Source organism: Rattus norvegicus, chromosome X, assembly GCF_036323735.1.
Source record: "Rattus norvegicus strain BN/NHsdMcwi chromosome X, GRCr8, whole genome shotgun sequence".
Taxonomy (NCBI): domain Eukaryota; kingdom Metazoa; phylum Chordata; class Mammalia; order Rodentia; family Muridae; genus Rattus; species Rattus norvegicus.
The window spans coordinates 33,958,570-33,974,465 of record NC_086039.1 but is presented as its reverse complement, the minus strand read 5'-3'; the positions used below and the strand labels follow the sequence as shown (position 1 = coordinate 33,974,465).

Here is a 15,896-nt window from a genome sequence, read left to right as displayed (position 1 = left end):
CTCTCTCTCTCTCTCTCTCTCACACACACACACACAGTTTATACATACATACATACATACATACATACATACATACATACATACATCCTTTATTGAGATGAAAACCTTTATCTTTGGAATCTTTCTTATATAAGAAATAGTCTGTATGTTTTCATTAGAGGGGTAATCAGGGAGGCGGCAGCACCTGACTTCTTAGAAAATCCCTTATGGACCAGATAGACACTTTCCAAGTGCTTATTAGTCACATAATAAAAATTATATTTTACAATTTTGTTAAACATCAAAGTCAAACTCTTTGCTTTTTATCAAACACACTCCGACTCCAACATTTTTCAAAGTTAGAATAGCTTCTTGCCTGTCTAATCATTTCATCTTTTTTTTTTCTGGTTCTCTTTCCTTAAAGAGAATATGTTCCTTGAGGCCACTTGTTTTCTGGGTCAAATGTCCTCCATCTCTGGAGAGTCCTTTCTATTCTCAGAATGGGATCAAAGATAATAAATACTTCTAGGTGTTGAGATTATCTTCCCAATGAAGAGTGAATTAAAATCCCAGCAGTTCATTGAGTACTTGCTACTGGCCATCGCAGGCCGGTTTTTGTAAAGCATCACTCTATGCAATTCCACCATTTATTTCCCTGGCTCCTCAGTTTCTTGGCTTCCGCCATTTTCCTGCCTCATCTCTAGTTTAGTCTTCTTGTCCATCTACTCTTAGCTTGGATTTTGTATCTTGTTTTCTACATTTTAACTTGATTTTGTGAATCTCATTTTCTGTCTCAGTAAACTGAATTTGAACTGTCCTATTTTCTGTCTTAACCCCAAGCAATTCATTCAGGAGGTGTTCTTAGCTCTTTTTATTTTTTTGCATCCAATGTTCGTGTTCAGGGACTCACATGCTGTGTCCCACTGTGTTCTCCGATTTATTTTTCCCTTAAGCCCGTGGGAAGCAAGGAGGTTGCATATCCTGTGCACGAAAAAGCATCCCAGCCACATCTGTACCAATTCTTCTCTCCTGCCATTTTCTTTTTAATTTTTGAAATTTAGCCCCTGCTTTATCTTGATTCTCATGGATGTTATAGAACCAGATCCATCATCTTCATTAAAGAAGTAGTTCCTTCTCCTTTGGCTATGTATGGCTCCAAGCCTGTTCTTCTACTCCTGTATCATACAACTTAGCTCGGAGTCTGTGTTCTAGAGCCAGACAGCCTGGATCCATGGCTTGCTTCCACTCATTAGCCTAGTGAGGTTTAGCTAGTTAAGCCCAATTTCACACTCCATAAAATGATGATGTAAATATTTGCCCACAGGTATGTTGGGATGCTTAAATAAAATGTTACCACACAAAGCACTTCGAGCAATTACCACTTTTTCTTTTTTTTTTTTTTTTTTTTTCGGAGCTGGGGACTGAACCCAGGGCCTTGCGCTTCCTAGGTAAGCGCTCTACCACTGAGCTAAATCCCCAACCCCCACTTTCTCTTATTCTACAATTGTGTGCCCAGCTTTAGAATAAGGTGAAGTAGTGGAATTATTTTTCAGGCTTGGTTATTAGCATTTCTTCTGAACCTGGAAGACTCGTTTTTCTGGATGGAGAAATGTTTGCTCTGTGTGAAGCTTTCATAATCATAATCAAGCAGGCCTATGAGCCTTACCATTTAAAGTGGCTCCTCTCTTCCACTCTGGGAATGAGGACACGGGGCCAGCTGCTGAACTTCACCAGGATAACCATTAAAATCTCTTCGGAGTTCATAGTGCCACGATCTCATGCCTATGGATGCCAAGGACTTGACATGGATACGCTTTGGATTTCATAATGCGGAGTCATTATTACGTCCTTGAGGTCTCAGCTTAGTTGTAAGCAGGTAAGTGAAAGGGAAAGAGGCACCCGATGAAGTCAGCCACAGAACTGGAGTTTACCACGTCTCCTGAGAAACAGAAATTGACAGCTTGAAACTTCACCCCAGCCAAATGGGGAGTATCAGTCCTATATGTGGAGAATAGTCTTACAGTTTCTTAAATGGGTGGAGAAATCATTTTTTTTTTCGTTTTTAGAGACAGGGTTTCTTTGTATAGCCCTAGCTGTCCTTGATTGATAGACCAGGCTGTCCTCAAACTGCTTTCCTCTGTCCCCTGAGTGCTGGGATTAAAGGCACCTAGCCCCATTCTCTCCATTAATTTTAAGTGAATGCTTTCAAAAGCTCATTTCCTTGGCTAACAGCTTCCTTTACAAGTAAGAAACTTTGCCTCTACTTTTATCGGATTTTTATAAAGAAAAAAAGATTCAGCCAGGTGGTGGTGGTGTACACCTTTGATCCCAGCACTCAGGAGGCAGAGACAAGCAGATCTCTGAGTTAGAGGCTAGCCTCATCTACAGAGGTAGTTCCAGGACAGCCAAGGCTACAGAGAGAAACTGTCTAAAAGCTCTAAGGAAGAGAGAAAGGGGAGAGGAAGAGGATGGATCGCTTATTGAGAGACTTGTCAGAAAACGTTATAAGTTCCAATGTGTGTCCATGATTTCTAATTCTGGCCTTTTTTTTTTGTTACTGTAAAATCATAGTATACCCCGCGGTGTATCTTTATCAGCTTTTAAGGAACATATTAACCAAATGTCCAAGTTTTGATTTGGCCATAAAATGTTAGCAGAGCTAAGGTTTTCTAGGATTAATGAATAACATGCCTTTATTTAGTTTACTTAAAAAAATCATTCTGAAATATCTGTTTACATATCTGTCCTCTCCAGGATTAACTTCATATTGGTCCAGCAGCTTGTTTACTGTTCTCTTCTGTTTCTTCTTCAGCATTTTTTTCTTCCCTTCTCAGTGCCCAACCCAAGTTCAAAGGCTGATGAGAGAGAAAAACTCATGAAGAGATTTTACTCTAGGGAAAGTTGCTCAGTGGATGGGATCTTGGCGCACGGGGAAAGATGTCAAGCTCCTGCTGGCTCCTTCTCAGCCTTGTTGCTGTTGCTACTGCTCAGTCCCTCATCGAGGAAAAGGCCGAGAGCTTTTTAAACAAGTTTAACCAGGAAGCTGAAGACCTGTCTTATCAAAGTTCACTTGCTTCTTGGAATTACAACACCAACATTACGGAGGAGAATGCCCAAAAGATGGTAAGTTCTTCAGGCTACCTAGGGGGTTATTGTTTGCTTCTTAAAGATTAGAATTACTATCTATAAAACTGGATAAGGAAATCAGAGATCTCTAAAGTGTGAGGATGAATGACTGCCTCTGTAGCTCTGATCCTAGTCTCCCAGATGACTAAATTCAGTTGACCTTGGAGTTCATCGGGAAAATAGTTATGAATGAATTCTTTGCCCAGACTCCAGAGATGAGGGAAAATGTTTGATAAAGTGGCCATCACTATTCTCATTATATTTGGTATGAAAAGCATTCATGGAAATGTTGTAAGTCGTTATTGATGCAATAATTTTCTTTAGCTTATAATGCCAACCAGACTATCCGAGGACTACAAATGACATAGTAACTGAAAAATGCAAGTGGGCTTTACTGAAGGCAGCAGGTTAGTAATTAAGGTAACCATGGCTTAGGTGAAACTGGACCTAGGAATTCCTTCTTTCATTGTCCCAGAGCTCTGAGGAATTTCCAAAGGTCACAGAAGAAAAGCTATAATTAAACCAGTCCCCAAAAAATCCCAGCCTACTCTGGGAAAGCAACATATTTTGTTTGACAAGTGCAAGGACTTAGAACTTTTTTTTTTCTCACAGATCCTAAAGTACCTTTTAAGTATAGTTAAGTGGTGGAAAATTGAGCAACCATTTAAGATAAGACTTTTGTGTCTTTTTTTTTTTCTTCCAGCAGTGCTTTCCTTCAAAACTGTAGCTTGGAAACGTCCTTTCTTTCAAGTGATCAGGGTGCTGTGTGTTTAAATTATTGCCATTCATAGAATATAGTCTGAGGATACCTGTTTCCTTTGAAATCCTACCTGCCCGCTCCCCATTTTTCTAAAGTTCAAGAAAACCACAGAGATTTTGACAATGCAGTTGTCGAAAGACTTGCTTTTATCTGATCTCACAGTTTGGTCTTTTAGTGTAATTTTTTTTAAACCTCAGTTTTTATTTGATTGCTGTTGGAGGTCACTGATGTGTACTGTAGATTTTTCTCAGCTGAATGGTTCATACTGAGACTAATGTTATACTTAAAAGCCCGCGCAAGCCTGGAGCTAAACTACTGAGATCCAAATCCTGACTGAACCACTTTTTAGCCGGGTAAACTTGAGTTCATTAAATGAACAATCTGGGTCTTAGTTACTTTTTGTTTTAAGATGTATTTTTATTATTTTAAAATTGTGTGTGTGTGTGTGTGTGTGTGTGTGTGTGTGTGTGTGTGGTGTGCTTCTGTGTGTGTGTGCACATGCATATAATTATAGATGTGGAGTGGAGTTACAAGCTATTGTGTACCACCAGACTTAGATGCTGGGAACGTGCAGTCTTTGCAAGGGAAGTACACAACCTTGACCACTGAGCCATCTTACCACCCCAGTTTAAAAATAACACTTACATATGCTTTGTCAGGTACACAAAGATACCAGAATAATGCATGATGCTTATGGGCTTAGGAGAAAATGAAGATATCATTGTTATTCGTGTAGGAGGGAGTTAGGGTTTTTTCAAAAGGTACATAAAAGTTCTTTCAAGGACCTACATATGCAGAAAGCCTATTATAGAGGGAGATGCAATGCTGTTTGCTGAAACCATCTCTGAGATTATTATGGCCCTGGGGTTTGGCTCAGTGTAAAAAAAAAGTTATTTTTAATCAGACAGGTTTATTAGAGCAAAAACTAGAAATGGAAGAGTATAAATGACCCGATGCTTTAAACCTGAGAAAACTGTGCAGCCTTTAAAGGAAAAGGGGGAAAAAGAACATTTATGTGGTAAAAGGTGTGCCAAAGCACTCAGGTGGACTGCTGTGGGTTGGCCTGAGGAGGGAGGCAGTTGTGGGGGAGGGAAACGGCCCCTCTTTCCATTTTCTCCTAGTTTTATGTGTTGAGATTCTCTTATACACTAGGCAGTGGACAGGCATTAGAGGAGGTTACTGAGATACGCTGTGCTATAAGGGCAATAAGTTGACCGGGGATGTGACCATCACATAGTAAGTACGAAGTTGGGGCAAACAACCTGAGTTCAGCCCCTCCTTTGAATGTTAGAAACTGATGATCTCGATTAAGTGACTTATTGAAAAATAGATGATTTTCTTGTTTCACAGACTATATCCCGATTGCAGTTCGCCCTCCATTTCTCCCAGTTCCTCCCCATTCCCCGACTCGTCCGGATCCACCCGCATTCTGTCTCTCATTAGAAAACAAACAGACTTCGAAAAGATAATAATAAAATGAAATGCAATAAGATAGAACAAAAACTAACATATTGGAGTAGAACAAAACAAAGAAAGAGCCCAAGAAAAGGGACAAACCCCAGATAGAGCTGCAGAAAGTCACTCATTTGTACACTCAGCAATCTCATGAAAACGCTAACTTGGAAGCTGTAATCTATACTCAAAGGGCCTTTAGGAGGCAGGGAGGATGTATTTAAAATAAAAAAGAAAAATGAAATCAAAATACAAACGAACAAGCAAAACAAAACAGAAAAGGAAACGCCCGGACTCTACATTAAGAGATAAAACCCTGCAAAAATGCTGTTGAGTCCCCCCCCCAACCCCTTTGGTCATCTACTGCTGAACGTGCTGCCTACCCTGAAGAGTAGTTTATTTCCCCAGTGTGACTCCCTTGGAGGAGAGTAAATTTACACTTGCAAGTGGTTATCAATTGGAAATGCTGCTAGGTTAGGGATGGGGCCACGTGTGCACTTCTTTCATCTCTAGGACCCCGTCTGGGGCAGACCTGTGCAGGCCCTGCCCATGCTACCTCGGTCTCTGTGAGTTCATGTGAGCTTTGATTCACACGATTTATTGGGCCTTGTTTCCTTGGTGTTCTCCATCCTCTATGGCTCTTACCCTCTTTCTGCCTCCTCTTCCACAGGGTTCCCTGGGCTCTGGAGGAAGGGGTTTGATGGAGACATCTCAATTAGGGCTGAGAGTTCCAAGGTCTCTCATTCTCTGAATAATGTCTGGCTGTGGGTCTCTGTATTTGTTCCCATCTGTCTGAGCAAGTGGAAGCCTGCTTTTCACTTCCTTCAGACCCATTTAAGTCAGATGTAAACTGAATAAAGTTATGGTCACAGTATTAATAACATAGCATGCACTATAAGGGAATGCTGGATTTAGAAAACACACAGTGTGCGTGCGTGCCTGTGTGTGTGTGTGTGTGTGTGTGTGTGTGTGTGTGTGTGTGTGTAGTTGGATACTGTAGCTGGCATTAGTTTGACCTTCATCTAAAATATTATTCAGTGGGCTTGCATTTTGAAAAGTCCAACTGTCTCACTGGTGTCTCGAGTGTGCAGTTTTTATTTGTAGACTTTTTGGTGTATGATACAGTGATATAAGCCAGAACCTTGAGAATGCCAGGGAAGTGCTCAGCGCTGAGCTTCATGCTGCGCCCAGGTGCTTTTGAATAAAGATTTCCCTGGAAAGGTCAGACTTGGAGGAAGCTCTCAGGCTCTTCAGATATTCACAGAACAGCTGCTGGGAAAAAGGTTTCTGGGAAAAAGCCATCATGTTCCTTCCTTTGCCTGCCTCTTGGCCTTGTCAGTGGAGAATTCAGGGTCAAGAATTAAGAAATATCAACCTTTGTCTGTATATTTTCACAGTAAGCCTTCACTGGGCAAAGGGGAGATTGTGTCCCCATAAATTTGCGTTATAGTGACCTTACTCAGTTTTATTGTAGATCAACACTTGTTCTTAGATATGCACTAACTTGCAGAATTAGACTGAGTTTGCTTGAATGAGATTATCTGAGGATCTAGTTTATCTCTTCGGGAGTTAATGGAAAATGAACTTCTTGAACAGATAAAAGGAAAAGTTCTGGAATTCCCGGAGTTCAATGTGTGCTCAGCAGTAACTGGCCCTTAATTGAAAACAAGTTAAAGACTTGCTATTACCACTGATGTGTTTGAGGTCTTAGGTTTTTTCTGATCTTAGTTTCATGATGCATTTATTGCTTCAGGGAGCTTATACAAGTGTTGAAAAAAAGTTCTCCCATAAAATAAATGTTTGTAAAATGCCCAAAGAAAGTTTTTAGAAGATCACTAGCATATAGGCAAGTATTTGATAAGACTAATCTTAACTATAACAAAAACACTTACCACCAAAAGTTGTCATATATTATTGAAAGATGTAAATTGGAATTAGTCTGGAAAATCCAAATTGGGTATAAGTTAGCTTTTCTAAGGAGCACATGAGCCATAAGGAGTAGTTTCTGATCAGAAGAGAACCTAGAAGTCAGTTGGAGTGTCTCCTGAAGAGAGTAACTACATACATTTTTGTGATGACAGTGATTGCCATTTTTCAGATGGTCTGGACGATAAAAAGAGAACACTGTTCTAAGCCTTTAAAACCATAATGCCTGGGGCTGGGGATTTAGCTCAGTGGTAGAGCGCTTACCTAGGAAGCGCAAGGCCCTGGGTTCGGTCCCCAGCTCCGAAAAAAAGAACCAAAAAAAAAAAAAAAACCATAATGCCGGAGTAAAGATGTGAAGAAGAAAAGGGGGGGGGGGCAGTCAGAAATGGATTCTTGCTTTTTTCCCCCCCAAAGGATAGTCGGAATGAGTTAACGGAGTCAGAGAGGGCTGGGAAAAGTGTGACCTAGAACAAGAAAGGAGAGGATGTTGACAGTTGGGTTGGCTCATCTTTTTCCACCTGAAAGGCAATAGAGCTGAAAGCACCACGGAGATAAATTCAGAGTAAATAGAGGGAAGCACTCTTTGCACCACAGGTGGTGAAGCTGATAAGACCTGTAAAACTTTAATCTAAAAAATGTGAGACATTGACAACTCCAAGCAGGCTTTCGAAGCATTTAAACAAACACACACGTGGCTGGCAGCTCTACGGTGAGTTAAGGAAGTATGGTCCATTGCACTGATGGACTGGAGTCTTCATCCTTTCCTATAATGATATCTAAGGTCAAGTCACGGTGCAGTGCCATCCCAGTGCAGGTTCGGGGAGCCTGTCCTTCATTATTTGTCCTGATCTCTGTGAAGCAAGGCTGAGGAAAACAGTGGCTTAATGGGTCTGAACAATGGGGCTCAGCCTTCACACCTAGGAATTTGCCAAGAGAACCTGCTCGGACTAGCCAACTCTAATGGAGCAAGCAAGCGAGTGAGAGACTTGGAGTAGTTGCCCAAACAGAAGCCAACTTCCAGAGTTGGATGCAAACGCAGCCAAGATCAACAGAGGTGTCTGCCAACTCCAAGTTATTTTAGGCACATAAACAATAAACATTAATGCTATTGACGTTTTTTGTTGTTTCTTAGATAGTATTATTATTGTAACCGATAATTGATACAGAACAGGAAATTAGACTGTATGACATTTCTGTGTTCGTGTCCTATCGTGGTAACATTACTGAGGGCAACCTGCTATTTTCTATTGTCCCCTGAGGTAAGTTTCAGGAGTCAGGATGTTACTTAAAGTTGTGAGAGCATGCCTGAAAATAAAAGAAAGCCATACATTTATTCCATATGATGTCCTAAAAGATGCTTACCCAAAGTGAGACAGAAACAAGGAATAAGAAAAAAACTTGGCTCAGAACAGCTTTTTAGAGCTCCCTACTTTTCTCTGCCATAGTGGTATGCATGGCTAACTCCAACTGTACTCTTGTCTTCTGATGAGGCTTTTGAGATTATATTATTTCTAGCCAAAATATAAAATCAAGGATCACTTTATTTCTCAATGGATTTGGATGAAAACTGGTTTAAAAAATCATATATAATTCCAATGGGAGTTATTGGAGAATAACCACACTGGGTCTGTAAGATTCTTAGTTAGATTCTCTGGCTATGATAAAAACACTGACCAAAACCAGCTTAGGGAGGAAAGAGTTTATTTCATCTTACTTGTTTGGGTAACAGTCCATCACTGAGGCATGTCAGAGCAGGGGAACTCAAGGCAGGAAGCTGGAAGCAGGAACTGAAGCAGAAGCCACGAATGTTGTTTACTGGCTTCTTTCTGGTGTCTTGCTAAGGTTGCTTTCTTAGAAACCCCAGGACCACCTACCCAGAGACAGGACAGCAGCACTCACAGACTTACGATAGGCCAGTCTGATGGAGGCGTATACTCAGTTGATTTTCCTTCTTCCTATATAACCCTAGCTGACAAAAGTTGACAAAAATCTAACCAGGACAATAATGAAGCATGGCACACATATTTTAGCTATTTCAACTCACTTAACATCTCTAGCTGAAAACTTCATCACTATCTGCACAATTGGAACTGTTTCCCAGAAAAGATGATTTTTCTATTTGCACCTATGCCTCTCTACTAATAGGTTAGTTAGTCCAGCAGTTGACATGCAAAAGCTTTTGTTTTAAGAAAAACAAAAGAGGTTTTCAGGTAGTTCAGAAATTCAGTGAAAATTCATGACAAACTCTTGTAATGGGCTGCACAACCAATCTTCACAAGAAATGTAGACTGAGTATCCAGCAGCTAAAGTGTAATTAACGTCCTCAGTAAAATGACACTGCTTCTTTTTTTAAGGCATTACTCTTTCCCTGTGGTTTACAGTGGTTTGATTTTTGAGATAGGGTTCTTTGTAGGTCTTCCTCAAGGGCACAGGTGTAGTTATGAGTAGGAGTGTGCTTGTGTGAGTTTGTGTGTGCATGTCCAGAGATTAACCCTGGGTATCATTGCCCAGAGTCTAGCCACCTTAGTTTGGAGACAGGGTCTTTTGCCGAACCTGGAACTCACCCTTTGATTAAACTAGTTGGCTAAAATGCTCAGGGATCTTCCTGGATCCATCACTCCTGTTCTGAAATTACAGGTGAGCAACATTGTGCCTGACTTCTTAGCGTGGGTTCTGGGAATTACAGTCAGGTCCTGATGCTTGCACAGTCAAGCTCTTTGCTTTCTAAGCCATGTCCTAGGCCCTGACAAATCCTTTTTATTTGTACTTCAACTCACCCTGACTTTCCCACAGCCAAAGATGTTTTAGGGAAAAATCAGGACTTCCGAACAACAATTTCAAAACAGTCATGGTTGGTTTTGAACAAAAAGCTCAGTAGCTCTCCGGCAGTGTAGAGTGTCTCTGGATCATTTTAATTCTAGAGAGAGCAAGAGGATCCAAGTATTTAGCAATAACTATGGCAACCACCCCTTTACTCTTGTCCATGTCCCTGAACAGCATTTGGAAGATTGACTTACAACTATTTTTTTTAAAAATCACAAGTTGTTTAGAGACAGTAGGAAACCAGTGCTTATTCTCTTGGTGATCTCTGAGGCCCTTCAGTATTTTGCTGGGTCCTTCAGCATCTCTGGGCAAACCCATTACCCTTTCCTATTCCTGCCCCAGGGGAACTCAGGGCTTGTGATGCTAAATAAACTGATAATCTCCATTCAAGGAGAGGATGTCGATTTAATCCCTGTCTCTAATGGTTCCATACCATACTTCAGCACATGCGTAGCTCACCCTTATCTGAGCACATGAGTAGAGGAACATCTCCATGATACAAGGATACCAGAACTCAGGGCTGAGTAGTTTTCTTCCCAGATGCTAAGAGACAGGAAAAAATAAAAAATGCTTTCAGAAGTTTAAGAGCTTAAAATGTCAACCCTCTCATGCAAAATGTAGACAGGTTTTGGAGTTCTAGGATGGAGTGGACAGGACTCATATAACTTGGGTTACGTACTCCGTTGAATAGAATGCACTTCTGTTTCATTTGCAAATCTCTGAATATGTTGAAAAAGTGACCAAGGCGGCTTTGTCCTCTGAGCATCATGTAGCCTTGAGGGCCGTATCGGGGAAACCAGAGCAGCGTATGCAGCTTGACGGTAGAGCTGTGCCTCAGAGGTTGTAGCAGCATCTGATGGATGCTCGGGTTCTCTCAGCTTTTCCTTTTTTTTGTCTTCAGAGATTCGCCACAGGTTTAGGGCCAGGAGGTTGCAGATGGTTTCGCTTCTTTTGGGGGACGATGAGCTCCAGAAAAAGAGACAATAAAATGCCAGCACTTTATATCTCAAGCAAACTATCACATGAAGAAATGTCACTCATTCATGTGGCAATGTGTATTCAATGGAATGGTTGCATATTTTAGCATATAAATACTTCACGGGCCTTAAAAAGTACGATAGCCATCAAAGGCAGGGATCAACAATCTTTTTAGTTAAGTGTTGAGCACTTGGTCTTGTCTTTGAAGGTCTTATGGTTCCTTCAGAACCACCGAGCCCTGCAGTTGTGTGGCGCACACAGCCATAAACAGTGTGGTATAAATGGATGTGTGGCTGACCAATAAAACCGTATTTAAGAAAGAGCGGGTGATATCTGAGCTTGGCCCAAGGGCTATAATTTATCAGCCCTGATTAAAGGAAGAAGCCCCGATTTACAGTTTTGAAAAGAAATAAATATAGGTCATAAAGAGTTGCCTAGGAAATAAGAAGTTTATATAGCTGTAATTCTATATAATTATATTAATGGCATGGATAACTAGATTTGTTTTTCATCACTCTACAATATAGTGTGTTTTCTTCACTATCTTTTAATTTTTAAAATGAGACCATGCAAAGTCAGGAGGTTCATGGTGGTGTTTTCACGTGTACTTTGCTCACAGTCAGCACCCACTCTCTTCCCCGTTCTCCTGTTCCTTCTTGCTGGTGTCTGTCTTACCCCCATCCTCCCCGCCCCTAGAGGGCAGCCTTCTGCCTTCATGTCGTAACCTCTCTCTTTTTCTCCTCCCTTAAAATGGTTTTTCCAGGGTTGGGGATTTAGCTCAGTGGTAGAGCGCTTGCCTAGCAAGTGCAAGGCCCTGGGTTCTGTCCCCAGCTCTGAAAAAAAAAGAAAAAAGAAAAAAAATGGTTTTTCCTCTGTCACGATCATCTTTCTAGTTTACACACACACACAATTTGGATAGGGGCTACTAGACCTAAAGTCTAAGACAAAGCTCTCATGAACACATTTAAGAACATAAAGAAATTATTGGATGTATTTTACACGCATAGTTAGAATTTTGTTTTTGAACATTTAAAAGTAGAATTTATTAGTTCATACTTGCACTCCTTGGATTGGCCAGGAAGGTTGGCCATGGGATAGACATACAGTATTCTCTACAGTTATAGATAGATGTCAGAGAGTGGACGTCTTCCTGGTTGTCCTAAAAATTATGTGTCTTGTCCCCAAACCTCTATGGGTGGCTGTGGAAAAGTTGGCTGTTTTCGTTGCTTCTGGTTTGCCTTTACACAAAGGAAGTGGGAAAAGCTACTTACTTCATCTGAGTTTGCTCCTTTAAGATAAGGAGCTGTGTAAGCTGCTATCTTTTACTTCATAAATCAGTCAGGTCCACAATTTACATGGAGCCATCAGCCACTCTCTGGGCCTATATGAACTGGGTGTATATGAACCGGCTTTGAATCTCTGTGTAATAGCTAGGCTATTTTACTTAGGCTTGGGAGCCTTGAGGATTTGGAATAAACTGTAAAATAAATGCAAAAGAATAGCTTGGGGGGAGAGCATTATTCAGGGGGTAAAATGCAAATCACGGTACAGTAATTTTTAAATCTCATAATGTGTAACACACACACACACACACACACACACACAGTCTATACACATTTGTTCCACTGTTTCTGTGGGCCAGGGATCCAAGCATGCTCCTTTTGTTTCTAGGTCTCATCAGGATGCTTTGAGGTGCTAGCTGAAGCTGTGTTCTCATCTGAGGCCTGACTAGTAATGGAGCCAATTGCACTGCTCAGTCAGATATGGCCAGGGTTAACATTGAGATCTTTGCATACTGCTGACCTTTGGTTCTTGGTTTGTTGCATCATATTAGTTGGTGGTTAGCCTTGGTTTCTTGCCATGCAGCCCTATCCATGGGATAGTTCATAACTTGGTATCTTGCTGCATTCTAGTTCACAAAAGAGAGAGCCTGCTAACAAGATAAAAATGACAGTCTGGCTACTTTTGTCCCATGTAATTGGAGAGGATATCACACAGGGCTTTGACCTTGCATCGTGCAACCATCACAGCATCTATCTGTTCTAGGATAGAGAGTGCTGGATTGACTACCAGCTCCACTACCTTCTCAAGTCCCTTGATTAATACATAAAATGGGTGACAGTGATTTTCCATCACATGGGGTTGTTTAAAGTCCAAAGGAGGCAAATTGTTTTTCAAAGCAATCTACAGTCATCCTAACTCCAAGCTAGTTCAGGATTACTTAAGTCTCATCTCCTCTGTGAACACTTGAACACATTTGGAACCCCCTTGGATTTTTTACTTTCTTAGTATGGTAACTTATTGACTCATTTGTGGTACCTAAGTTATTATATATTTGTGTTGCATTGAGAAAGATTTCAGACATGTATCCTACTCCTTTGATACAATTCTGAGCAACTTAATAACAAACATTCGTTCTCTCTACACAAATAAAGAGCATCTATTGAATGCTTACAATGTGTCAGGCCTGCTGTTGAGCATTTCCTGTCTGTTTCTTGTCCTAATCCTCACAAGAATTCTTTAGTCCCAAGTCACAGTGTTAGTATCCTTTAATCTTGTAAGCACAGCTAGGAGAGATTGGGTGTTCAAGTCACACAACTAGCCAGAAGTGTCTGACTCCAGGACTGGAGCTCACATGCCACCTCTGCTGCTTGGCCCCCAAACAATGCGATGTACAAGACAGTCGTTCCTTTTATACTTTGAGAAGTGGAAGTGAACTTGTGTGTTGAGAGAAGTCTGTTCTAGAAAAGTCAGGAGAAGTCTACCTTTCTACATATTATCAATATGGGGCTGCAGGGAGGCAGGCGTATCCCAGCATCTTCACCTGTTTGTCAACTTCTGTTGTTGCTGTCTGGAAATCATCACTCTACCAAGTGACCTGGTCCCAGGAAGCCTTCCTTAGAGATAACAATTTATGGTCAAAATTCTTGCCCTAAACCATGGCACCCAGGAGCTTTGCTTGATCGGCTTCTCATTTCTCATGGTTCCGGGGGTCACAAGGGACTGTATTCCCATTGTGTCTGTCGACTCAGATCTGCAAGGTTCTCCTTTTAGACCACTCATCCCTGAATCTTTAGCCAACTTACCCACGTCACAGCACTGAGGCCATAAGTTCCAGGGCCTCACAGTGTGAATTATCTGTGAGAATTTACTTCCAGTTCTTGGGACAGGACCCTTGGGAAAACTAGGCACTGGGCCAGAAAGAAAGTGGCCCAAGAGTGGCCTGGTTACTTTTAACCTAAACCTTGACCCTCAGCACAGTAAAGGACTAAGCCATGCAGGAAGTAGTAGATGTTTCACCAGATGTTCTTTGGACTATATCTTCTGTCCAGCTTCAATTTATTTTATTTATTTTTCAGAACGAGGCTGCGGCCAAATGGTCTGCCTTTTATGAAGAACAGTCCAAGATCGCCCAAAATTTCTCACTACAAGAAATTCAGAATGCGACCATCAAGCGTCAACTGAAGGCCCTTCAGCAGAGCGGGTCTTCAGCGCTGTCACCAGACAAGAACAAACAGGTATGTTTGTAAACATTTTGGTCCTGATCTCAAGGGTTGAAATGTTTGAGAGGGAATACACATTTATAGTCCATGTGGATGACTCCTTTCTTTGCAAAGTTAGTAATACCAGCTCTGGGCCTAGGTAGAGTGACTATAAAATTTATAATTCAAATTGGAATCATTTTGAGGGTGAAAGAAGACACTTGGGTTCTGATCTGCACAAAAGTGAGCAGGAATATGACATTTGCTACACCATGGTCAGTACTGACTGAAGCAGGCTAGGAGTATGTGTGCTGGAGCAATTTTCACTTTTGTTCGTTCTTATTGCTAAATCCCATGGTTAGTTCATATTAACCTCACTGTTAATGAAGTCCCCAAGGTTATTGTGCCAACACAGCTGTAAAATGACACTTAAAAAAACTTCCTATGCTGAGATAATTTTAAGAATTCTTATATTTATCCTGTTAAAACACCATCTCTCATCCCATGCCCCCCAGTCCAGGGGCCAGCAAAGTTGAAAGAGAGCTGAAAAGAGACATAAAATAAATATCTTAGGTTTTGCAGGCCATATTGTCTGTGTCACAACAAGGCAGGTCTGCCATCAGAGCAGGAAGTCAGCCATAGATAATACATAGATGAATGGATGTGGCTGTCTTCCAACAAGTCTTTATAAAAGCACACAGCACATCCCTGATATAGCCTTTTGAAATATTTTTATCTAAAACATTCAGCTCTTTCACATCAAAGTTTTCTTTCTCAGTTGCTCAGCCTCTGGAACTCTATATGTCTCAATCTACATTTATAAAAATAAGAGCACATGATAAGAACACAGATAAAGCCATATGGTGTTTGTTTCTACAAGTTGATATTTTATTACTGTACATTCCTTGGATTTAATTATTCCACTAAGTTATTAATCTACCTTATCTTGTCCATATTTCTTCGTTTGTTGTTTGTTTTTTTTTTTTAAACGAGGACTCCATGAGAAATCCTGGACATCCTAGTTTTAAAAAAATTCTCCAAATAATTCTAATGTGTAACTGTGATTGAAAACCACTTAAATGCAAGTGAAAGCTTAATTTGTTTAAGAACAGAAGGGAGTTCAGGGTGCCTGGAGAGGAAAGAGGGGAGATTGAATAGCAGGTAGAGAAAGAGACCATGAAAGATTTTGTGCCAAGGTAGATGTATTGGATTAGCATATGAGATCTTGTGGAAGTTTTATGCATGGGATTTATCTTATGTTTTCTAAACATAAGATGCTACAGGGTGAAATAATGATAATAATAATGATGATGATAATAATAAATAATTACATGAGGGTGTTAGTAGAAATCGAGCATTTAAATGATTTG

The 15,896-nt window shown here is 40.8% G+C and overlaps 1 protein-coding gene across 3 annotated transcripts in view; it reads left to right on the top strand.

The window, feature by feature from the left end:
• Nucleotides 1-1,614: 1,614 nt before the first annotated feature.
• Nucleotides 1,615-15,896, top strand: part of Ace2 (angiotensin converting enzyme 2) — a 47,394-nt gene continuing 33,112 nt past the window's right edge. The window contains exons 1-3 of one of the 3 annotated variants that reach the window (XM_039099655.2): nt 1,615-1,855; nt 2,814-3,102; nt 14,404-14,562. In XM_039099655.2, the coding sequence (XP_038955583.1) occupies nt 2,917-3,102; nt 14,404-14,562 (345 nt within the window). In that variant the 5' untranslated portion in view covers nt 1,615-1,855; nt 2,814-2,916. Of the gene's footprint in view, nt 1,856-2,791; nt 3,103-14,403; nt 14,563-15,896 lie in introns of those variants that run through there. The other 2 variants (XM_039099654.2, NM_001012006.2) reach the window with 2 other exon arrangements.